This window comes from Amphiura filiformis, chromosome 5 (assembly GCF_039555335.1).
Source record: "Amphiura filiformis chromosome 5, Afil_fr2py, whole genome shotgun sequence".
In the NCBI taxonomy this organism is placed as follows: Eukaryota; Metazoa; Echinodermata; class Ophiuroidea; order Amphilepidida; family Amphiuridae; genus Amphiura; species Amphiura filiformis.
This window is the reverse complement of record NC_092632.1, coordinates 75,190,259-75,216,800: the sequence shown is the minus strand read 5'-3', so window position 1 is coordinate 75,216,800 and position 26,542 is coordinate 75,190,259. Positions and strand designations below refer to the sequence as shown.

Here is a 26,542-nt window from a genome sequence, read left to right as displayed (position 1 = left end):
TGTTAGCTTGTTGCTGTTGTTGTTGTTAAGTTGTTGCTAAGGTACCCAGCCTCTCCATTTTTTTTGTATGACACACCTTTTAATGCATACATTTTCCAAGGCTTTCACCTTTACATGTCCAACACTGACATAAAACACATCAATGTAATATTGTTCACATGAGGTGTTTGTTCAACAATTAGTGCATATTATTTTTTATAGATTTGTGACAAAACTAGAGCCAACTTACTCTGAGGGCATCCATGATATCTGGAAACTTTGTTGCTTTTGGAAAGTTGGCAAGGAATGGACTGTGAATCAGATCTGTAAAGTAATAAAAATGCAACAAATCAAAGTAAGTTTAATTACAGGTCTTACAAATAATTTGTGTCTATCATGCAGCCACCCATTGACCAATCATGCTCCTGGATAACATTGTTGAGTCAACTGTGTCTTCCCGAGGGCATCTTATATTGTGCACGCTACATGTACTCTAAGGGTATGTTTCATAATGGCAAATAAATGTTTTGAAACACTTGCAATGAGGTCAGAACCCAGGGGTCAGAAATAAAGTTCTATATTTAGGACTCGGATTCTCTTGTGCTCATGAAGAGAGTACCTGTAAGTCTGTTTAGTGTTAAGGAGGTGCTAGGGTTACAAGAATAATTTAGATACATGTTGATACATTTACATGTTGGATTTGGTACAATAAATTATACTGCACCTTTTCACAGAAGCCAATGGATTTATGAAACGGGAACTTGATTAAAATTAAGGCATCATGCTCTTTTTCTGTATTTTGTATGAGAGTCTGCCTGGAAGCAGTGCGTATCAATAAAGCTGTTTACCCTTGATAAAAGAAAAATTTCATTCATAGCTTTCTATAAATAATATGATAATGTCATGTAACACAAATATCAAGCTCTAAGCTCACAACTTGACAAAGCTTTTACATCTACAAGAAGTCTGTTGAGGGGAATTTTACTGCTAAGTGTTGTTCATAAAACTTAATTGAGAAAAGATATACAACTGACATACCTGTATTCTGCAGACCCATGCGATCCCTAAGTAATGCATCCGCTAACAATGTGCGATAATATGATAGGAATGGTAGATACACTGTACTGCTTATCAAAGTCTCAGGGAGTACACTGAATAGAAAATAGAACAACCAAAACAAAATCCTTAAGGCTCACGGATGACGACAGAGTTTATGCATGTGAATATGAGGACTGCTCTATCTGTAGTTTTAATAAACTAGGAGGGCGAGTTAGCGCAGCGGTAATTCCCTCGCTTTGCACCACTGAGGTCCCGGGTTCAAGCCCGGCGCGCCCAAGGACTTCGTGTGCATTTGGTTTATCGATCCATGCTCGCTCTCGCAGGTTTTCTCCGGGATCTCCGGTTCCCTCCTGCTTTCAAAATCGGTGATTAGTTGTTTCGTTATCAAAAACTTCCTTCACCCAATGGAATTTGGGGAGCTGCAGAAAAATGGGTGGATGTTACAATCTAAGTGCGGATAGGTTTGCGCCGGGTTCGGCTGCAACTAGCCTAGTTGATGCGATCTGATTGTGATGATTCACCACGCAGCGAAATTACAGCGCTTTGAATCCTCTGGAAAAAGCGCTATATAAATTCCGAAATTTATTTATTATTTATTTATTTTAATAATGGGTGCATGCCTTCTTGGCACCTGTCAGATGTATTATACACCTCTCAATACCAATTATATTGAGAGCGGGTCTATATCTGTTTTTGTACATAAACGTTTTGCCGATTCAAAACAATAGGCTTTCAACTTAGCTTATATTTTGTGGGGTTTGTTTTGCATAAACATGACTTAGTTTTGCGTATACAAATGGGAATCCTTGACTCTTTTGGACATACACAAAAGAGGAACCAACATCAAACACAGAGACGATGGGACCCACCATCTAAGTTACATGTATAATCCTTTCCTGTGCATCAATTCTACATCCTCTGTGGTTGGGATTCATCCAACCAGAAGAAAGGATCATCAATCAATATTCTAAAGCTGCTTTTCATCCATAAAAAGCAAAATTGTTAAACTAGTAAGCAAATGTTACTTTTATTTGTCAAGAATCTTCATTCATGTATCTTCAAATCTAATGAATCATTTTAGTGTATATAAAATGTACTGATTACAAAGCAAACGTGACCCCAAAATCCAACGGCAACAATTCGACACCCTCTGATTCATCTAACCAGGAAGAAAGGATCATCAATTAATATTCTGAAGACGATTTTTGTCAATGAAAAGCAAAGCTTTTGAACTAGTCAGTTAATTTTGGTTTTGTTTCAAGAATCTTCATATTTTTCACGTACGGCATGTACGCATCACATGTAAGATACTTACTCTAACCAAGTCTTTTGTTCTTTGGTAGGATTGATAAGTTTGGTTTCTTATTAGATATGATACTTACTCTAACCATGTCTTTTGTTCTTTGGTAGGATTGATAAGTTTGGTTTCTTATTAGATATGATACTTACTCTAACCATGTCTTTTGTTCTTTGGTAGGATTGATAAGTTTGGTTTCTTATTAGATATGATACTTACTCTAACCAAGTCTTTTGTTCTTTGGTAGGATTGATAAGTTTGGTTTCTTACTAGATATGATACTTACTCTAACCATGTCTTTTGTTCTTTGGTAGGATTGATAAGTTTGGTTTCTTATTAGATATGATACTTACTCTAACCATGTCTTTTGTTCTTTGGTAGGATTGATAAGTTTGGTTTCTTACTAGATATGATACTTACTCTAACCATGTCTTTTGTTCTTTGGTAGGATTGATAAGTTTGGTTTCTTACTAGATATGATACTTACTCTAACCATGTCTTTTGTTCTTTGGTAGGATTGATAAGTTTGGTTTCTTATTAGATATGATACTTACTCTAACCATGTCTTTTGTTCTTTGGTAGGATTGATAAGTTTGGTTTCTTACTAGATATGATACTTACTCTAACCATGTCTTTTGTTCTTTGGTAGGATTGATAAGTTTGGTTTCTTATTAGATATGATACTTACTCTAACCATGTCTTTTGTTCTTTGGTAGGATTGATAAGTTTGGTTTCTTATTAGATATGATACTTACTCTAACCATGTCTTTTGTTCTTTGGTAGGATTGATAAGTTTGGTTTCTTACTAGATATGATACTTACTCTAACCATGTCTTTTGTTCTTTGGTAGGATTGATAAGTTTGGTTTCTTACTAGATATGATACTTACTCTAACCATGTCTTTTGTTCTTTGGTAGGATTGATAAGTTTGGTTTCTTATTAGATATGATACTTACTCTAACCATGTCTTTTGTTCTTTGGTAGGATTGATAAGTTTGGTTTCTTACTAGATATGATACTTACTCTAACCATGTCTTTTGTTCTTTGGTAGGATTGATAAGTTTGGTTTCTTATTAGATATGATACTTACTCTAACCATGTCTTTTGTTCTTTGGTAGGATTGATAAGTTTGGTTTCTTATTAGATATGATACTTACTCTAACCATGTCTTTTGTTCTTTGGTAGGATTGATAAGTTTGGTTTCTTACTAGATATGATACTTACTCTAACCAAGTCTTTTGTTCTTTGGTAGGATTGATAAGTTTGGTTTCTTATTAGATATGATACTTACTCTAACCATGTCTTTTGTTCTTTGGTAGGATTGATAAGTTTGGTTTCTTACTAGATATGATACTTACTCTAACCATGTCTTTTGTTCTTTGGTAGGATTGATAAGTTTGGTTTCTTACTAGATATGATACTTACTCTAACCATGTCTTTTGTTCTTTGGTAGGATTGATAAGTTTGGTTTCTTATTAGATATGATACTTACTCTAACCATGTCTTTTGTTCTTTGGTAGGATTGATAAGTTTGGTTTCTTATTAGATATGATACTTACTCTAACCATGTCTTTTGTTCTTTGGTAGGATTGATAAGTTTGGTTTCTTACTAGATATGATAAGGCTTACTCTAACCATGTCTTTTGTTCTTTGGTAGGATTGATAAGTTTGGTTTCTTATTAGATATGATACTTACTCTAACCATGTCTTTTGTTCTTTGGTAGGATTGATAAGCTTGAATTGTAACATTGGTTTCTTATTAGATATGATACTTACTCTAACCATGTCTTTTGTTCTTTGGTAGGATTGATAAGCTTGAATTGTAACATTGGTTTCTTATTAGCACTCAACATAGATCTCAGCTTCCCAGTGGAGGCTACACAAATAAAATACAAATATGAAATTATTATTGCAATCTTTTGCTGGTTAAAATATTGGAAAAACCCTGAAGTACAGGGCAAAGGTTTCATATGGTGCATTTTATTTACTTTAATACAAAATTCATACACATGCAGTTGATTATGAATCGCTGAAAACATTTTGACAGGTTATTAGATGGGGCACAAAAATACAAAACAAATCTGTCCACTGTCGTTCCTTGAAGTGATGATACAATACACAAAAACACTCATTAAATGATTAAATTTTAAGATATCCTGAATAAACCACACATCAAATTAATAAAAAGGCAGAAGAGGGTGCACCAAATTAGTCTCTATTGATTCATGGTATGAAAGAGGATGCAAATATCTGCTATACCAACAGGGCTGTCAATCTGATCTGACGTACTTGGCTATGATGTTCTGATTTAGGTAAGGGTATATGCAATTGATGTCCATCCCACGAATGCCATATGAAATAATATGACAAGTACTGAAATGCACTTATCTGACATCTTAATTCAGTCCTGGAATCGGAATATGGTGAACTGATTAGGCATTTAACTAACTAGCACAGACCAGCAGTTATAAATAACTGAGCAATTAGTAAGAAGTAAAAAGATTAAAACTTTCAACTGCACTCACCAGGTTATTTACTTTCAACTGCACTCACCAATTAGTGTTTTGGCTATAGGCAAAATAACCAATTCTCGATCATGAGAGGATGAACCTTCTGCGTCAGCGTACTTTTCATAGAATAACACGATCGCGCCTTGACCATGACCTTGCCTAGCAACGATTGTGTGATTGGTCAATTCTCAAAAGCTGTGTTTGCGCCGTAAGCGCCGGTCTTTGGGTAGTACGCTCGATGCAAATATCTGCGCGTACCCAAGTTTGCTTTCATGATCGAGAATTTAATATTTTGCCTATAGGAAAGAGTTCCATCTTCTGTTAATGACTATTTGTTGTGTGTGTAAGTACCTAAATGAAGGGTCATCTAGTTAATACTACATCATTGCACTTGAAGAAACCACTTCTCATATTCAAATCTACTGAGTTACACATGGACATATTAATACACAAGATAATCTGCAAAGCATCACTCTTATACAGTCAAGTTGTAGTCTAGACCTAGATATACCTATCACTGTTAGTGTGCTATCACTCCAAACACATGTGCAGCCTTGAAAACTCTACTGTGATTATGACTACAAGAAACACTTCTTACTTTTATCTTTATTACACAATCAAATGGTAGAATATAATATTCAGCATTTGGTGTACAAAGGAGAAAAGAGCCATCAGCATCATTCTAATTAGAAGTTAACATACATATGCAAATGCATGCACATGTAAACACCAACTGAAGAAAATCGCTACAACTGTAGATACCTTATTGTTTATATTATTGATTGCATGGAGTGACTACAATAAATCCCATACACACTATGATTTAGCGTTGTATAATTGAGACATGATAAAGCCACAGCAATTCAACATATTGAGGCATGAGGTTTCAATTTGTTCCCCTGTTAATTCAATCTGTACATACAGCTATTCCAGTTGAAATCCATATACCCTTTATAAAAAGTCATGACCTTAATCTCCCACACAGGGAGTGTAGATTCCAAATGGAGTCACCAATTCAGGAAACCCCATTTGAAATTCACCCTCCCTGTGTGGAAGATTAAGGTCATGTCTTCCACAGGGGGAGCATGCATGCATATGGGTCTCAACTGGAATATTCCATTCCATCCATGCCATATGGCAGGTGTCTACTAAACCTGCTTTCCATACAGCTGATAAAATGACTCACCTTTTCTACTAATGGATGGGTCCACTTCTACATCTTGTTCATATGGAGTCCCACCTTTGACAGGTAAATCATATACCCTGAAAACAAATAACAAATACGTATAGTTCAGATTCTCTATGAAAAAGGAATATATCTAAACCACTAAATCACTAATCAATTACCCCTGCTGATCCCCTATGGTGTGAAAAGGGTGCCAACATGTACTTTCAAAATGAAAACACTGATTTACACCAAATATGATTCTAAATACATCACCATTGAAACAATTATAACATAAGTAACATAGGTTTCTCCTTACTTGTTAATGATGGGTGCCCCTGTATTTTCATCATAGAGTGGTAGATGAACCCAGCCACAACTTAACTCTCCTTTCTCACCAGTTTTCTGTATCAAATATACAAAATAGTACAAATTACACACTTAAGCACAACATATTAACAGATTGAAATATCCCCACTTAAAGGGGGATCCAGTTGACCAGGCAAACTTTCAAGGACAACCCAATTAAGTAGGCTTAAAATATAATCAATAATAATGTGTGATTTGCTTCACAACGACACCCTCAATTTTGTAATCCGATCACACCAAAATAAATGTTAACGTTACTTACCGTTCTCACATATGAAAGACAAAGTTCAAAAAGAAGACCTGTGATGACAAAATAGTTGAAAGATTTAAATTACACAAACATCAGAATCAAATAATTTCATGATACAATGAAAATAAAAACAGGGAAAATGTGAAACAACATCCAATGGGATGTTGTATGTTGTGTCACATTTTCCCTGTTTTTATTTTTATTCATTGCCGCTGGTCAGTTAGAACAATTGTCCCTGTTTTTATATGTGACACAATCTGGTCCATGGGGTCCAAAGGCGGCAAATTGAGATAAAACTGAGATAAAGGTAAAAATATGGAGTAAAAAACAATTAAGAAAAGAGTTTATAACTTTAGAACCAATTATGCTAGACCTTTGGTGTTTTTAGTAAATGATAGCCTATTGTATGTATAATATAATAATTACAGTAGCTCAATTTTGTGCCATATATAATACTATAAACAAGTTTCTTTATGCTTTCATTGCAGATATTTATTTCACAGAAGCCTGTGGAATGGACTTTGTGGAGGTCATACAAAGGCCTAAATATTTGCGTTATAACTACTGTATTCATTCCATTAAATGCCCAGGGTGCTTAACTAAGTCATTTTGGGTGAGCGCTTATTTTTTATATTATTTACAAAATTGCATGAAAAAATAATATAGAAAAAAATAAATATGGATTTTATGTGTAGTTGGTTCTGTGTTTGATACACATATAGTTGCATGGATCCTGCACATAATGATATCGGATCATGTGTAGTAAAGTCGCTGGTGGGTGCTTATAGGGGCATGGGCGATTAATGGAACAAATATGGTAGCTCATATTACACTAGAATATTGTATTTATTTCTTCACAAAAAGTACAACACCTCCAATACAGAGTGCAGTGTAAACCTGAAATAAAACAAATATATACATCTCACCTATTTTTTGTTCTGTGTAGTTTGTGCGTACAAAACATTCCCCATCTATTGCACTTGGCAGCATACTTGCAACCTGTCAGTGAAAAGAAGATTGAAATTATCATCATTAACAGGGCATTTCGTGATCCACAGCCTCATTCCCCCCCACTTTTCTTAAGTTGAGTTGAGATTTTTATACCACTGGCTACATAATGTTTATGTACCAAAAATTTCTTTCAGATTAAGTCGTTTAGCAAAAATATCGTCAAATTTTAATTTCGTTCTGGTATACCATCATGCCACTGTTGGAGCAGTGTAATCACAGAGGTCCGTATACACAAGAGTCGCATTAGTGTACATGTTTACGTAACCGCCTCAACTCATTTGCATAATTTTGGAGGTGGGCTGATGCGTATTCTGATTAAATCGAACACCTAATTTGCATAGTTTTGGAGGTTTCAATATTTGGGTTTACCTAATTAATTATTAATGAACCGGACGTTGTTTACATCATGACGTCATAGAGCTTGTTACTTGTCCGATTCGAAACACGAAAAGCATTTGCACTTTTCTTTCCATTAGTGTCAAATCATGAAATACCATATAGCGGAGGTGTTAGTTTTTTATATAAGAAAAATATTCCTGGCGATGACCCCATGTTGACAATGGCTAAATATACTGTATTAGTTCTGGAAAGGGTACGGCGACAGTCCACCATTTTTTTTCCTTCAGATTTTGAGATCATTTAGTAGACTTGCTTACCAGTCGTTTTCATTATCCTAACTACAGTTTGCACATTGAAAAGTGAATTTCGACGTACGTGGTGCGAAAAAGTCTTGCCGTACCTTTTTTGATTCATTTACATGCATGTTTCAGCCGAGACGGTTACGTTCACTGCCACGCAGCGGTATACAGATAAGCTCATCTAGGTTTTACTCAAGTAAAACATCTTTGAGTGCAATACACATAATCATGCAGAACTTGCAAAAGCAAAATCGGAATCAACTGAAATTTTGTGAGTAAGCTTTTTTCGTGGATATCTACTGACAAATGTCATAAAAAGAGGATGCTAAGATCACAAAATCCTCCTTTAATCTGGGAAAATGTTATCAGCCAAAGAAATTGTGATTTTTTTTTCGATCTGATCATCTACACCACCAGTGAGGTCACCAATATTACCCACTTACACAATACATGTACATTAGGATAAATGTGGCTGAAGAGTAAAGACAACAACTGCAAAATGAAATCAGTTCAAGCTACAATCAGTGGCATATTATGCAGGTGAAGGAGCATTTTTTGAACAGACTAGTCATCTCTACAGGTCAAAAATTTAGAGAATAAAAGATAGGATTTTGTCTTTTGCCTATCCAATATTGATATAAAATTGGATCGATTGAGCCCATATTTATTGGTCGAGCTACGAGTTTTAAAATATTGGACGAGACATAGTCGAGTCAATATTTTAAAACTCATAGCGAACTCAATAAATATTAATCGTAAATATTTTTACACACTTGGATTCATCAAAACATAATAATGTGTCATAATGGATGGGCTGGCCAATATTTTGAGTAGAGGATGCCGGCACAACTATGATACAAATATTGGCCAGCCCATCCATTATGACACGATATCGGATAGGCAAAAGACAAAATCCTCTCTTTTATTCTCATTTTTATTCAGTTTAGTATAATTTTTATAAGTAAAACTGCCCTTTTTTCAAAGTTACTTTTGTCAGGACGTCCCTGTTGTTTTAAATGAACGAAACCGCCATGAACATCTTAGCCGCCGAACCATCTTACTATAATTCACCAGAATCTGTACATCTGTCCATCTGTTTGTCTGTTTGTCTGTCTGTCCGCCTCTTTTCTCGGAGACTAGGGGCGCCGTTCCTCAAACTTGGTGGGTGGGTGCAGCTTGGTATGAGGAAGAACGAGTTTATATTGGTTAGTGGGTCAAGGTCACCCAAGGTCATCCAGGGGTCAAATTAGTCAAAACTGTTTTTCTCGGAGACTGGGGTGCGCACGTTCCTCAAACTTGACGGGTGGGTGCGTCTTGACCCGGGACAGAACAAGTTTGTATTGGTTAGTGGGTCAAGGTCACCAGAGGTCATCTAGGGGTCAAATTAGTAAAAACTGTCATATGGGCATGAAACTTGGTGGGTAGGTGCATCTTGACCTAAGACAGAACAAGTTTGTATTGATTAGTGGATCAAGGTCACCCAGGGGTCATCTGAGGTCAAATTAGTAAAAACTGTTTTCCGCCTATTTTCTCGGAGAGTAGGGGTCGCACGCTCCTCAAACTTGGTGGGTGGGTGCATCTGGACCTCAGACAGAACAAGGTTGTTTCAGTTAGTGGGCCAAGATCACCCGAGGTCATCCAGGGGTCATCTGAGGTCAAATTAGTAAAAACTATCGTATGGGCATGAAACTTGGTGGGTACAGTCAACTTTTAGAGCCAAATTTTTGGAAGGTCATTTTGGGGTCACCCAAGGTCAAATTACTAAAACTGTCATATGGGCATGAAGCGTGGTGGGTACAGTCAACATTTAGAGCCAAATTTTGGAAGGTCATTTTAAGGTCACAAGGGGTCATCTGAGGTCAAATTAGTAAAAACTGTCCTATGGGCATAAAACTTGGTGAGTACAGTCACCATCAGCCAGGTAATCGCAACAGTTGAGAACCGCCAAATACGGGTAACCGCCTAGTGTTCTTAATTTGTGCACGTGTATTACGCGAACGCATTATCGCACGATCATTGACGATCTAAAACCATGTCGCCGTTGCGTGTCATCACGCTCGCTGTCTTATATGACTATCCACTATCGTATCATAATGTACTAGGCGGTTACCCATATTTGGCGGTTCTCGGCTGGGCGCGATTACCGGGCTGATGGTGACTGTACCCACCAAGTTTAATGCCCATATGACAGTTTTTACTAATTTGACCTCAGATGACCCTGATGACCCCAAAATGACTTTCAAAAATGTGGCTCTAAATGTTGACTGTACCCACCAAGTTTCATGCCCATATGACAGTTTTACTAATTTGACCTCAGATGACCCGTGGGTGACCTCAGATGACCCCAAAATGACCTTCCAAAATTTTGACTCTAAATGTTGTCTGTACCCACCAAGTTTCATGCCCGTACGACAGTTTTTAGTAGTTTGACCTCAGATGACCCCTGGGTGACCTTGGGTGACCCCTAAATGACATTCCAAAATTTTAGCTCTAAATGTTGACTGTACCTACCAAGTTTCATGCCCATACGACAGTTTTTAGTAATTTGACCTCAGATGACCCCTGGGAGGGGGAGCCGGGGTCAGATGACTTAACGAACCTAAACTTCTTCTTGCCAGGACAGAACTACACCCACCCACCCACCGAGTTTGGGCCCCGTACGACCTACTACAGCCTCACACAACAGGTTTTAGTAATCTGACCTCAGATGACCCCTGGGAGGGGGCCCTGGGGTCAGATGACTTAACAAACATAAACTTCTTCTTGCCAGGACAGAACTACACCCACCCACCGAGTTTGAGCCCGTGCGACCTCGACGGCCTCACATTAGCAGTCACAGACAAACAGACAAATAGACAAATAGACAAACAGAGAATAGCGTATTATAATATAGATAAGTGAAAACCAATCAAATTGCGTGTATACAAGACGCAACAACTGAATTAGAATGGACCGATATTGCAATGTGCATCTGTTTTTGGCATGTTTAACACTATTATTCAACTTGAATATGGGATAAAATAAAGTTGTTGTTTTTTGTGCCCAATTGCCTTGTGAAAGTCACTTTTGAAGCAGTTTAATGTTAAAGACATTACAGTCTCTCCTAAATTTGTCTATGCCACTAAACATAATGGGCCAAAATCATGCAGGCAGGAAATTGTGCCTTTGCCGCACCTGACAACTGAACCCTGACTATAGTTTGTCTTGTCTCAAGTTGAGAGTTACGCCATGTTGGAGTTTGCAATGGCAGATTCAAATCGTGTGCACTAACCTAATCCCGCTGGCAATGCAACCATGTAAACACACTATTTCGAATCTGCCACTGCAAAATCCATTATGGGCGTTACTCTCAATTTGAGATGAGACACACTTTTTTGATTATTTTCACTGACATTGCAACATTGTGCTTCATTACAGCGGTATACATTACATCACATAATTAAGACATACCTTGGGTGAAAACCTCCATGTTTTTACATCCGCCTCACTCCATGACGCTTGTACTGTATGTATATTGCTCAAAATCTATATTGGAAAAACACACAGAACCTTGTGAATTTCTAACCAAATTATTAATCAAAAGTGCAGATTTCACACCAAGCATGTTTTAATTTCAAAACCAGAGGAGGCAGGTTCAATCATTGATATTGACTGCATGTGTAGGAGTAAAAAATACAATATTGTCCTCTCTTGCAGTTTTTGACATAATTTGGTTCAGTAGGAATAAATCTGGTTTAACCTGTGTACCCTGTGTGTTACATTAGAGTTAGAGTTAGGATTATATTTCGGGTATAGTGGGGTCTTCCAGAATTATTCCGTTCAGTATTATATCTTTGCACATAGTCCTTGTCATCACAACACGAATTAATCCTGCACAATATAATATATGAAATATAAAAATTCATTAACCCTAACACTCCTCTATACTATTGTATGCATCCTACATGATACTATGATGCAATCACTCCAAGTGATGTATATGCATGGTTTTCTTCTCCGGGCCAGCGAGACACCAGTGGCTAGTGGTCACTTACCTCGTGCTTAGCACGCAAGGGGGTCTCGGGTTCGAATCCCGACCAAAACAAACAACTTCTTTGTTCACCTTCTCTCTCTATTCCTTCCTTCTCCCCTTTCCGTTCAGATAACTTAACATAAAAATATACAGCACCACGGATCATCATGCTCTATCACCTTACCATATCTAGATAGAGCATATCAGCTGCACATTTGGAGTTTGAATAATATTCGCTTAATTTAAATTACATATTTGAGTTTAGATTCAACATTAGCTAAATTTTAATAAAAGTAAATTATTTACCTTCTCTCCATCAAATATTGCTATTCTGACATGTCTGCTTTTGATTTCTATTCCTAGAGGAAAGATCAAACAAGATATATCAGAATGTCTCACTCATTCTTCTGTTAATATTTGCTTATCGTAGGTTTTGTAATGTGTCAAGTCAGAGGATGTATAAAGACATTCCCATAACCCAATGGGGTTTCAGACCTTGGTATGTCTGGCTTTTGTACACATGTGGCACAGTTGACCATACCTTGAATTGGGATTGTGTGCAAATATCTGGTGTTTTCATCCTTTTATTTAACATTCAAAACATTGAGACTTATGAATAAAATTAATCTAGAGGGACATTAAGAATGTTTTCTATAAGAAAATCCAATTTAATTTGATAAGTCTCAACTATTAGCCTGTTGGCTGCAATTTTAAAATTACCATTTTGTGTGTGTGGTAATGGGGACTTTGCCTTAAAGATTAGGTTATATTGATCAAATTTCCCAATCGTAGTGCATTGTAGGAATGCCTTTAAGCCTCCTCTGGTGTCAAGTGCAATATTGTAATATTGATTGCTGTATATCATATATTTTTTAATGTGCTTTTGAATTGTATTTGTTCATGTAATTCAGCCTTAGGGCTGCAATATGAAATAAATAAACATTAGCATACTATCTATCTATCAGGCAAGATAGCAATACATTTATGGATAATCTTGAGTACTGCTGTATAATTAAGGGTAGATGAGGTATTTGTTGGTCGAAGCAGCCAAAAAAATGGATTTTCATTATCTAAATCAATATATTATTGAAAACTAACACTTTGATGTTTTGCAAAAGTTCATTCTACAAATCATACACTTTGAAAACTTGCTTGATTTATTGTTGTGAATGAGTTGTGTATGTTTTACAAAAGTGTTGTTGTTTCAGGCCTCTTTACAACATTACTCAAGAACCCCTGGACCTACAAAGTATATCTGTGATATTTGAAATCTTCTACACGCTCACTATGAAATGATCAATGAAATTTTTGCCAAAGCTCACTACCATTCGCAAGATGCTGTGAACTACCAAATTGCAACAGTTTTAAATAGTTGCTAACCTTAATTTAAAATTTCAGATCTAAAATTCTGAAATCTAAAAATAAATATCTTCTGCTGCTACAAATCTGCCATTGATCAGTCAATGTAGTAATACAGTACTTAACAGTGTTTTTGGCTGTATAGCGCAATTTTGGCCCAATGTATATTATATTTGGCGTTTGGCGCACACAAATTTGCAATACTGTATTACAATTAGTCAATTTGAGGAATTACTGAGCCAAAATTGGGCCAATTTGGGGAGAAAATGCTTCATTTGACGCACTCAATTTCAAGAGAGTAAACACTGATACTTACCAACTCCAACTTGTGGCATATTCTTGACCATCATAAGTGACAACATCTTCTGTATCCTAACAGGTTGACTTCTTATCTGTGTGTGATGCAGTCAAGTGAAACAAATAAAAAGTATAATATCACAAACATAAAGAACAATAATAGAGAAACCCATGAGGAATGTAAAGCAGAAACCTTCACCCAGATTTGAACCAGGGACCTCCTGCGTTCTATGCATATGCCATAACCACTAGACCACAAAGCCTGAATGGTAAGACGGGTCGCTATAGTCTGTATATCTACCTTGAGTCACTGGCACTAGCTTTGAAGCTCAGCGTGTTCCGCGTTAGCTTAGCGTTACTTGGTGCATGTACATACTTTTACGCGTGCTATCAACATGCCGCATATGTACACGCAAGAAACTACGCTAAGCCAATGCAGCACATGCTGAACTTCAAAACTAGTGCCAGTGACTCGAGGTAGCTATACAGACTATAATCCAACCGATATAGGGGAGGCTTTGCTTTACTTTCTGTTCCACCATGCATAGGCCTGATGCTGCTTTTTCATATGCCATAAACAATTTATTATTATCTAATATAAACAATAATACATATGTTTGATGTTTTCTTCCATTTACTTTTGCCTCTTCGTTTATTACATTATAAATTAGTCTATACTGCATACCAAGCTTGTTTTTATTTCAAAAACAAAATATGTGTGTTACAGTCTGTATACCTTCCTCAAGTCAGTAATTTAAATATTGTTTTTATTGTATCTCTGAATGTAATAAGAAGTATATAAAAGTATACATTTTCAAAAAGGAAATAATGCAAGGAATCCATCTAGCATAACAGATTCCTGTAAAAATTAACAGTTTTTGAGAAAATCTCAAAATTAGGTTTTACTTTTACTGACTTGAAGAAGGTATATGGACTATAGCTATAATTCATCTCACCTTGTTTTCATGCGGGCTCCAAAACAAATCCCTGAATGCAAGATTGGATTCACTCAACTCAGGTTTAAGAAAACTGGAGAGTGTACACTGATCTAAAAGCAACATACCAGAATAAATTTGAAACGCTATCACAACGCAGGAATGGGAGTGTTACATGAATAGTTAGTATAAGAAAATATTGTTAGTAGTTTGTTAAAACTATGATTGCTATTAAAAACTCAAATTGAACCAACTGTTTCTATGTATTTTAATATCAATTACGCATTCATCCTGTTAAATGGCGATTCAAATCTAACCAGAATAGGGAAGAATTGCGACTGATTATTTCTGGATCCGACATGCCCTTTTATAGTGATTACACTACTGTACTATATATTATGTATAAATGAGTAACAAATGGGTTTGATTTCCATGAATTTATTCACTTACAAAAAATGCAGTTTTTATTGACCTACCGTCTTTGAGTAGTTTTGCAGTCGTTGAAGGCCTGAATCCAGATGGAATAGCTCCCATTGCAGTCAGCACATCTGTCACGCTTGTCTGCAAAAACAAAGAAATCAATGAGCAACATACTTCTCATATCTAAGCTAAAACAATGGAGCACATTAACAACAACACTACAGCAAACCACTGACAGAACTTAACTGGGCAGCTTGTAATACACAAGTCAGACAGGGAAACAAACATTCATTGAACTACATAGGGATAAAGTGTATATATAATACAAAAGATATTTATATATCGCCTATTCGTAGTTCTGGGCGCTACTTGCATTAGTCTTGCAAGTATGTATAGACCAAGTTGCAAGACACATGCTCCAAACAAACAACAGCTAACAGCAAGTTCCCATCAACCAGAAAGAAGTTTCTTCATTGGAACATGACATTAATATAACTAGAGAGGGAAGGACAGAGGGGAGGGGGGGGGTAGAGGGGAGGGATGGAGGGTGTGGATGGAGTCCATGTGTGCTGATTTGAAGCCAGCTGTGCATCAATCAAGGACAATATACAAAATCTCACCATTATTATTGGAAGAGGTATGGCAAATTGTCTTGCTCCTACACAGGCACTCAAATATTCTCTCCTTCTGGGAGGCTTCATGAAGGAGTGTACAGCAGAGAATAAGTGTTTTAAAATGTATGTCTATATTAGCAGTGATTCACCTAACATATTCATATACCGTATTTCCTCGAAGAGTCGCCCCCCTAAATTGAAACCGGAAGTGAACCAAAAGTCAGTGTTTCTAGTTCATAGTTCGTCATTTTAGCGTGACTTTTAAGCTTACCTAATAATTTTCACAGGAATTGTTGTGCTAAACATGACCTCTAACAAACGCCCGTTTGGAAAATGCAACACCCCCGGTGGCGTTTATTCAAGGAAATACGGTATTGGAAAGCGTGAGTGAAGTTGAGTCATGTGACAAAACTTTGTTTCAAATGATTGAAGTACCTTGTATCACTATCTACTTCCATCAACCTTCAGATACCTGCAGTTCCTCACCCAACGCTTTTTTGTGCATTTGATGGCACCCATCGTTTCCTTCATACATGCTTTTCTGCACATCACTAGACAGAAAAGTCCCCCAGTCATCACCCTCAAACAATAGTCACTTGCTTAGCTGCAGTTGAGTATCTACTGAAGGCTGAAAACAGCACATTTTGATGCTAAATCACAAGTTCTATATACTATACCAAAGAACTCATTTCTCTGGATTTTTAAATCTCTTTTGCTGAATAATATGAAGCTACAGGTAATATTAGTTAGGCATGCAAGATCATATTTAAGACAGGTTAATATATTGGAAGAGAGTTAAGCATCCAAGCTAGGGAATAAACTCCTGCTTTGACAAAGAGAGACATTTTTTTCTTCAGAAAAACCATCAAGTCAATGAAAAAACAAACAGAAAGAAACATGTGTTTCAAATTATACTATTCAGCAAATTACTTCAGTGGTGCCCCTCTGCTCTGTCTGATTACCGCATAAAAAGAACTAGGTAGACTCGCGCGATGCTATGCAGCTTGACCAGCAAATGAGGTGCAGATGTGATGATGACATGATTCAATTACCCAATCTGAACCCCACTTCCGTATATGCCATAAACTGCGCCAAATTGGCAGGCCACTGAAGTACTGTGCTGAAAACTATAGAAATAGGGTATAGGTTACCCCTCAGTATGATGGTCAACACTCACTATCAGAATAGTTGACATATCTGTCTGTCATGCATTACCGTAAAACCCCGTCTACAAGCATATATAGTGTTTTTTATAAAAGCTTAATTAATTCGAAGCAAGCGTTAATATACCAATACAATTGATCGGTCTTAAAATAATACTTGTTTGTATGTGCTTGGATCCGTAATTTATTTGCTCAAACATAATGGCGACTGGATTAATGTAGCTTTCATCAGAAGCACACTATATGCTTGTAGACGGGGTTTTACGGTATATGCCTCAGTAGGCTATTACAGTTGAAAACCATACACCCCCTATGGAAGACATGACCTTCATCTTCCACACAGGGAGTGTAGATTTCAAATGGAGTCACCCATTCAGATAACCACATTTAAAATTAGCACTCCCTGTGTGGAAGATGAAGGTCATGTCTTCCATAGGGGGAGTATAAATTTCAACTGTAATAGCCCAATGTGATCTTGCTATACCTGGCTTTAGATTAATATGAAAGACAGTATCATATATTACTTTGTCTATCCTTTCTTACCTCAGTCATAGCTTTGCGTAGACCCTTCCACAAATCACGTCCACTGTGAATAAAAATAAAAATAACATTTATTCTGTTTTATTTTGATATTTTATAGTTTTTCTCAAAAAACTGGTGATGTCATTGATCATTTCAGAATGACATATCATCGCACCTGGCAAAAACCCACGCTCAATAGGGATGCCGGATACGACCTGCCCACCACCTACAATGATCTGCTGACACTTGACCACCCATCGGGTGGTCATGTGACCGGAGGATTGTAAACAAAACATCACTACGCTGAATGAAGACACTGTGATGGTGTCGCAAGCTACGTCACTGCTCAATGATGACTCTGAAAAAGGTAACTTTTTAAGCAAACATTGCACATGACATGTTATGCCATGTGACTCTATATCTTTGGCATTTATAATGCACACTAACAATCAGTCAATACTTGTTAGTAACACTATACGAAAGTAGATTTATCCATACACACCATGTATCCCCCAAAAGATTATAACCACTGAGTACCGACACAAAATTGGCCATGTGTATAATCATAGATTAATAAACACACAGATTGGAATTTTCCATGCCTGTGCCCTCTAAGTGTACTCGAATTCAGCTGACGCCGGTACAGCGTTCAGACCTGGGGACATCGCTCATCATACGCGCAAAGTTTCTTTTGTGTACACTCGTGCTATTTGCGCTACTTTTTACTTGCTCACATGGTACCTGACTTAGCGTCAATCCCCATAGGCAACATGCCATGATTCCGCGGTATGTGTATAACACTATGGTAAGTCCACCATATTGTTTTGTTACTCATGGAGGGCAAATAGCTTCCCTCTGGAATTTTTCGGCAAAAGACCGCAATTGAACGATAATTTGAGTCTTTGAGTGTTACAAAGAACCATGCACTTTGGATCAAAATTTGCCACGCGCATAATAAATTTAACCAGAGGTACACTATTTGTCCTCTCTGCTCTGTGAGCAATTTGGAAACATAACAGAGTTGGTACTCTTTAGTTCTACCTTGTTGATCCCAGGCACACACACACACCAATGACTGGGATGCCATTAATCACCTTTTTCCAATTGGGAGTGTTTTTCACACATTTAGAAATATTAACATGTAATATTACAATAATTACCTTTTGGGTGATTTACTTCCATCCTCTGAAACCAAATGAAAACACTTGTTAGAACACTGAATTCTATAAAGACATTTTTACAGCTACAACCATCGTCAAAATATTTTGGGACACTTATGGTCAAATCCTACTTTGTTATGGCATAATTTCTGTTATTTTTAATTTGCTGAAATGAGACTTTTTTGATGTCAAGCCTAAACCCTTTCCTAAGCTCTCAAACCTCCCCTTTCTCTACCAGTTTGTCCAACGGACAACCATCAGTAGCTTTTTTGGTTGTCCAGTGCTAGATGTACTCGTCCCAGGCGAATGGACAACCACTTATTTCGAACGCTGCACATGTACGTCTTTACGCTTGGAGTAACCTGTCTTTTTATCCAGGGATTATTATTATATTGACTCTGCAACTATGCAGTAGTTCTATTACGCAGTTAGGAAGCAGACAATATAAATAGTCTAATATCAATTCTATTCCCCATTGTGGATGATGCGTCTTGGATGAGATGTGATACCATAGCTATCAAAAAGAGTAAATCCAGGTGAACTGAATTATAATTTTCTTTACTGTGTCTACCTTTTAAACCAATCATTAATCCTATTGATGAAGAGGATAATAAGCTTCTACCTATGTCTTTAGAATTCTTATATAGCTCTAGTCTTTGTTTGCTTTGGCTAAATCCTGTTCAAATGGTGGGCTACAAAGCATTCTATTTTGTCTAGATGACCAACAATTAACAATGAGAGTACTTTCCTGAACCTCTTGGACTTGAGGATAATTTGAAGTGACCGCCAATTATGACTGTTTGATATTTATTACCAGCAATGTGGAAAATGAGACATATGTAGCACCGAAATAAGGTACCCTTTTGCTGAAGGAGCAAAAGTCAACAAGCCATAACTCAGCTTCTGGATATCGTTTTAAGTCAAATGATATATCATTTTAAAGCTTGTGATATATATTTTATAAACACAAAATTAAAAAAAATTGACTGGGCCGAATTTATGAGCGTTTTGTGGTGGCCGGTCACAAATTATTTTATATCTGTGTGTGTATCATACTTACCTGCTTCTGGTGATTGCACATCTCTGTAGTCCATCTCATCTGTTTTTAACTGCAATAAGAAGAATACACTTGAGCACAATAAAAAATAACCTCACTCCAAGGCAAATGCATATTATTTGAATATCATTGATACAATCTAGATGCTAGATTAAAAACATAACCTATTTATACATGTTTTACTTTGTTATATTTGTTTCTTAATATTGATATGTATAAGCACAACTGGGATATCTTGATACCATACCAAAGCAAATGATATGTAAATCAGTTTCAGATTAGAGCCCATCCAAATCGGATGAATAGCAAATTGGCGTGTTTCTCTTGAGAAAGTAAAACCATTATAGATTCATACCCCAAGTAAAGTATATTTTGTTATTAGCATGTATAAAATACACGGAAACCTTCAACATTGTGATACCTGAACAAGTGAAATTGGTCTCATACAATGGGTACTCTATCAGTTAATTTCATCAGACCCTTTCTCAGAGGTAAGTCTGTCAATGCATCGATCAATTACCTTCAAATAAGTACTTGGCACCAGTCCTTTGTTTCCTTCTTCATCTTCTGCCATCCACCATCCATCCTCCCTGAAATTAAGTGAAAAGTCCGCAGTTATGTAACCCGTCCTACACCAAAACCTGATCTTGTTATAACAAATTGCTTGATAAGGTTGTGTGCAGAATCTGATCAGGATCATAATTGAATACCAAATTTGCTACCACAAACACTCTTAAATTGACAAAGATTGATACCAGTATATGAAAGTTGGTGCATTTTCAAAAGTTGCCAATCAAAAGGATGCACACGGTCGAAATTGCTAAGCAATAGGCCCCTGCCAACTTTCCCAGGTGCCTTGATGCTTGATGTCTTAACTCCTAGAAAGCTTCCACTTGTCCAAGGAGACGGACGAAATCGTGCTGTGCAGATGTGCGGGTGCGAAGAAAAGAAGACTAGAAGTGCAAGTAAAAAACATCCTCATCTTTAAAGCTGATGATGGGTGGTGGTTGGCTGCATTGCTCTCACCGATGGAAGGGCTGCTGCCTGGAATGCTGCGACTGATGGTGCTATCACTGCTTCCAACGGGAGTCTATTCCAAAGTGGAATGGTGCGGATGAAGAAGGAGAACTTATATGTGTCACGAGAAGCTTGTATTGGATGATAACGGAGGTGATGGCTTGATCTGACTGTTAGTGGGTGAAGCTGAACACAAGGTGGAAAACTGACATTGATGCCGGTAGAATGCATGATTTATTCAATTGTTAATTGGAAATGCATGGATGAGAGATGAGAATGAGGTGCTGCTGTGTGGCTGTGGTAAACACCAATGGTGGACACAGGTGGTATGCGCCGTGCATTCTCTAAATTCAGTGATGTAAATTTCCATTGTCAACCGTGTAATTGAATGGGATTATTTTGAAAATTTAAAACGCTTGAAATATCACAAACAAATAGGCCTATGTTAATAAATAATGTAAATACAAGCTAAAACCGTTGGGGTTCGATAATGAACCCCACAAAACTAACCGAGTATATGGAAAATGCCATACGGCCGAGCGGTTTTGCCAGCTCTCTCCGACCATCATGCCACTCGCCGCGCCGCCTGGGTGGACACACAAGATATTGAACCATTTTTACAAACAGCTACAAACTAGCAGGACTCAAAATATGAAACTTTTGTTTCTCTTTTTTAAAATCTTTATGAACCGAGTTATTATTATGTTTTTATGTTTTAATAAAATCTGAAAACATGCTTCAACAAATCTTTTAGTGTTTTTAAACTGTATGTACCATGCTGTCTTATAAGGGCATTTCGTGATCCACAGCCTCATCCCCCACTTTTCTCAAAAAAGTTGAGATTTTTTATCACTGGAAACCTCTGGCTACATAATGTTTATGTACAAAATATTTCTTGCAGATTAATTAGTTTAGCAAAGATATCATGAAATTACAACGCATTGTCTATGGAGCAGTGTAATACACATAATCATGCATAACTTCATGAACGCATAAAATCGGAATCAACTGAAATTTTGGGAATAGGTTTTTTCGTGGATATCTAATGAAAAATGACATAAATAGAGGATGCTAGGATCACGAAATACTCCTTTAAATGGTAGAAAGCAACTTGTTAATACCCAGTTGAAAGTTGAAACAGTCCATCTAGAGTGCAGCTATTATGGTTTTTATTTGGCTAGCATGGGTAAGGCTGTTTAAACTTTACCCTGGACTTTATTTTAATTGGTTTTTCCCTGTTATCATAGTTGCTTTCTAGCATTGTTCCTTTTGATGTGCTAAACCTTCATTCTCATCATTCATGCAAGTTGCAAGCATTTCAAATTAACAGTTGAATAATCCGCACATTATACCGGCACATGTGATAGTTGCCAGGGGCCCACTGCGGGCAGGCAAGCTTGACCACGCTTGGCAATTTCGACCGTGTGCATCGTTTTGATTTGCAACTTTTGAAAGTGCACTTGCTGGTATCAATCTTTGTCAATTTAGAGTGTTTGGTAGCAAGTTTGATATCAAATTAGAGCTTAATGACCTTATCAATCTAATTGTCATAACAAGATTAGGTTTTGTAGGGGGGTAACATAACTGCAGACTTTCTTTGTTTGAGGTGTTTATTTTGATATTACTGTATATTGCAATATTCCAAAACTGTTTGAGTGTTATGCGCACAGATATCCCTTGTTCATATCATTCATTTAAATATAATTGCTTATAAGGAAATGTGTGAAACTTAATCAATATAGAGCGTCATTTATTAATATACAGCAGGGTTGATATTTTTTTTGATTTAAATTTTTTTTTTTAATTGGATTTTTTAAATTTAAATCGATTTAAAAAAAAAAATTTAATTCCAAGAAGTGCTATACCCCATAATAAATTCAAAAGAGACCAGTGGAATGCTAGACATATGCGCAATACTATCAGGTACTTACAAAAGTTCAAAACATGTTTTTACATATGAAAATTTCAAAGAAAAAATTAGGCAAAAATCATGTTGAATTCTGCATCTTAAGGGCTGGGGTATGAGCGTTTGGACAGTATTTATTTTGGGACATTAGAGCACATCAGACATATCGAATTGCATTCTGAATACAAAGAATGTCATTCTGATATCAAATAATTTTGATTTTTGAAATTAGCAATTTAATACACATTTTATGGCAAATCATTAAAATTGATATTTTTGATATTTAACAGTACTTGAAGTAAACTTTATAAATCTGATGATTTATACTTAAAGTGTATGTAGGTGGGATGAAAAGCCGACGATCAATTGAAAATTTTGACCTTTAAATTATTGAAGATATGGATTTTTTCCCAAAACACCAAAAAAAATTAGGTCTTTTTGGGAAAAAAAATCCATATCTTCAATATGAAAGGTCAAAATTTTCAATTGACCGTCGGCTTTTCCTCCTGCTACATACACTTTAAGAATATATCATTAGATTTAAATAATTTACTTGAGGACTGTTATATATCAAAAATTTGAAAAATATCAAATTTTTATAATTTGTCATAAAATTTGAATTATATCGTGATTTTCAAAAATGAAAATTATTTGATATCAGAAAGACATGCTTCAGTATTCAGAATGCAATTGATAGGTCTGAGGTGCTCTCATGTCCCACAAAAATACTGTCGAAAGCATAATAAACGCTCATTTTAGATCCCTTAAAGATGAATTTTTAGCAATAGATAAAGTGACATCATAGAGGTATTTTAATTTTATCCAAAAAATGTAGAAACATCAGAAATGAAGTAAAACAATCAATTAAAGAAAGAAATTAACTCACATCAAGAATACGCCACAAGTTGGAGTAAAAAATGAAAAAAGTTGATTTAAATCAGTGATTAAAAAAAAAAAAAATCAAGTGATTTAAATCGCGATTTAAATCAATGATTTAAATCGACGTGATTTAAATCAAACAACCCTGACATACAGGGAATAAAAAAAAAATACAACTGATTTACTTTGCAGGTATATATGCTCATCCTCAATAAGACAAAATAACACTATCTGTGCTGTATCACACATACATGGTTAATATATTAATTCATGACCAAATGATTAAGCTATAAAAACAACCACTGGGTCGATTGGTCTTGACTTAAATTGTTTGTATTGACATGATTTTACAAAACAATTGAAAATGTTTTGAATTCTTTTTCAAAAACTTTCCTGTTAAAATCAATTAATTTTGGCCCCAAAAACCGGCTGATTTTACATGATTTTAGCAAAATTAAATTGGTCGGGCCTATACACATACCTTGTGGAAACAATGGTAAGTATATCTCCAGTCTTGAAACTCAAATCTTCTGGCTGTTCTGCTTCAAAATCACACACAGCTTCAAATTGCCTCATCTAAAACACAAAAGAAAAGAAAAGTCTGCTGTCACCTGGAATGACACTTTATTTTTGTCACTAAAAAGGACCCTGTGTTTTAATACTTTGTCACCCAATTTGTTTTATTAAAACCCATCATCATTCTTATTTTTGTAATAAAATAATATCTGCAACATTCATTTCTCAAGAGATTTTGTGGCTGAATAATTTCTAGTGTGTCACTGAAAGCAGGGGTCGCATTTAAGGAGTTTGCACGTCCAGGGACTCCTTATTTTTTTATTTTGGTCATTTTGGACTCCTTAAATCACAAGTTGTAAGTGACCAAATGGTCCTATAAAAACTGTATGGACTCCTTAATTTTACGATGCACGGAGGCATAAATCAGTAAAAGAATAGAATTTCGGACAGATGGACTCCGTAAATTCTCATTGGACCCCTTAAAATGTTGGTTTTGCAGGTACCAAAGGGTCCAGAAAAATCAAATTGGACCCCTTGATTTTTTGTGCTCGCGCTACCCCTGACTGAAAGAGATGAAGTCTTTTAGATGGGAAGAGTCACCAAAAGATCTCACTTTTTACTCTCACTCTGTTACCTGACAGATTAATATTTTCTCAATGCTTCCCGTCACCGAAACATTAGTTTTGAATTGCCTGTGGCACTCATCTGCAATTTTCATATAGGACAATGAGTGCCCTGCCCCAGGGATTAAACAGGCATGATGTGATTTTTCAATGGATCACTGTGTGTCTAAAAGATATGTGCACTTTCCATGGAGAAATGGCAAAAAATGTTGAATGGCCCCTAAACAGAGAGAGAAAGGGTCCTAGTGATTTAATGTTCAATAAGCTCAATCGCCATTGCAACTTCCGGTTTTTGAGAGCAGTTTTGAGACACTTTCACCTCTGACATATCGGGGAAATTGCAGTAAGTATTATTGTCATAATGAATATCATTAAAAATACTTAAATACTTTATTTTTATTCAATAATAATGTTTTTTGGGTTTGTTTTCATTCTTGTAAAACATTTTAGATTATATTTTGTACGCACAAAAAACAATTTTTCTGAATTTTCCCATTAGGTCAGAAAGCAAAGTGTCCCCAAACTGCAAAAACTGTTCCACAATGCATTGCAAACTTCCAATGCCGATTTGGCTTATAATGTGAACAGGTGTTACATGATTAGCACTTACCCCATCTCCAAGTTGATCTTCATCACTAGCTTCAGATTCCCCGGTATCTTCTAACACATCATCACTGTCTTCTTCTTCTTCCTCCTCCTCCTCCTCCTCCTCTTCTTCTTCTTCTTCATCTTCATACTCATCATCATCCCTGTTAAACAATGAAATAGTTTTGAATACCATTCATTATGACATTCAAACTGAAAAAACATATCAATATAGCATGTATTTAAAATATTTCCTCAGTAATTTAACAATGCTACAAAATACTACAGGTAGGTGCATCCCCCTTTAGCGGGCAACACATAGGGCACATCCGACCAAACCCCCATCAAGGCATCAGGGTTATTAAAAATGACTGTGCCTACACCAACACATCAGGTCAGGCTGCCACAACATACCAATTGATTGACATGGTATAGACAGGGCCGTTCCTAGGGATTTTGACGCCCTAGGCAAAGCCTCTCCCTGCCGCCCCACCAAAGCATATCAAAAAGTGTTTAGGAGGGTTACCCCTTGCAAACTTGTCAGTTAGCCCTATTTGTATACTGTCCACCAGACTCCAGTGGCGTATAGCTATGGCTTGTGGCGCCCAGGGCTAGGGATACATAATGATGCCCCCCCTCACCCCGATTCTTGATATTGCGCTATTTCCACAATAGGGCCTACCACTAATAAATTTTGGCTATAATGATTTATAAATTGATTTTGAAAATGATTTGTGCGAAAATGTGCACAAATAGGGTCTGCCACTAATACATTTTTGCTATAATGAATTTTAAAATGATTTTGTAGTGAAATGCGCGCGCAGCGCGCGAAAACTTTGACTTTCATCGCTTGGAGGAGCGCAGAATTGATGCTGAATTGGTCAATTCGGCGCCCATACGGATGGCGCCCAGGCACGTGCCCCACCAGCCCCCTCCCCCGTCGCTACGCCACTGCTGCCCACGACCGTTTTCTTCTTTTCTGTATTTTTATCCCTCCCATTTTTTTTTATCCGCCCTCATTTTTTCTTTCTCAATTCCCGGTTTTTTTCTTCTTTTTTTGCCCCTTTTTTTGCGCCCCTCTGCGTTTGCCGCCCTAGACGACCGCCTTACCTGGCCTAATGGTCGGAACGGCCCTGGGTATAGAAGCAAATGCTCAAAAAATTCGGAATTCCCAAACAAAATGGCCAGGTATAAAAGTA

At 36.7% G+C, this 26,542-nt stretch overlaps 1 protein-coding gene across 1 annotated transcript in view; it reads right to left on the bottom strand.

Annotated features, from left to right (window-relative positions):
* The window catches only part of LOC140152391 (nephrocystin-1-like), a 51,396-nt gene that overhangs the window by 6,479 nt on the left and 18,375 nt on the right, over positions 1 to 26,542 (bottom strand). The window contains exons 8-26 of the mRNA XM_072174697.1: positions 25,369 to 25,507; positions 24,101 to 24,195; positions 20,338 to 20,407; positions 19,821 to 19,869; positions 18,761 to 18,785; positions 17,622 to 17,664; positions 15,787 to 15,996; positions 15,358 to 15,442; positions 14,903 to 14,994; positions 13,966 to 14,041; positions 12,597 to 12,649; positions 11,729 to 11,803; positions 7,556 to 7,628; positions 6,642 to 6,679; positions 6,330 to 6,415; positions 6,032 to 6,108; positions 4,112 to 4,211; positions 1,018 to 1,130; positions 230 to 303 (exon numbers count right to left, since the gene is read on the bottom strand). Of these exons, the coding sequence (XP_072030798.1) occupies positions 230 to 303; positions 1,018 to 1,130; positions 4,112 to 4,211; positions 6,032 to 6,108; positions 6,330 to 6,415; positions 6,642 to 6,679; positions 7,556 to 7,628; positions 11,729 to 11,803; positions 12,597 to 12,649; positions 13,966 to 14,041; positions 14,903 to 14,994; positions 15,358 to 15,442; positions 15,787 to 15,996; positions 17,622 to 17,664; positions 18,761 to 18,785; positions 19,821 to 19,869; positions 20,338 to 20,407; positions 24,101 to 24,195; positions 25,369 to 25,507 (1,573 nt within the window). The remainder of the gene's footprint in view (positions 1 to 229; positions 304 to 1,017; positions 1,131 to 4,111; positions 4,212 to 6,031; positions 6,109 to 6,329; positions 6,416 to 6,641; positions 6,680 to 7,555; positions 7,629 to 11,728; positions 11,804 to 12,596; positions 12,650 to 13,965; positions 14,042 to 14,902; positions 14,995 to 15,357; positions 15,443 to 15,786; positions 15,997 to 17,621; positions 17,665 to 18,760; positions 18,786 to 19,820; positions 19,870 to 20,337; positions 20,408 to 24,100; positions 24,196 to 25,368; positions 25,508 to 26,542) is intronic.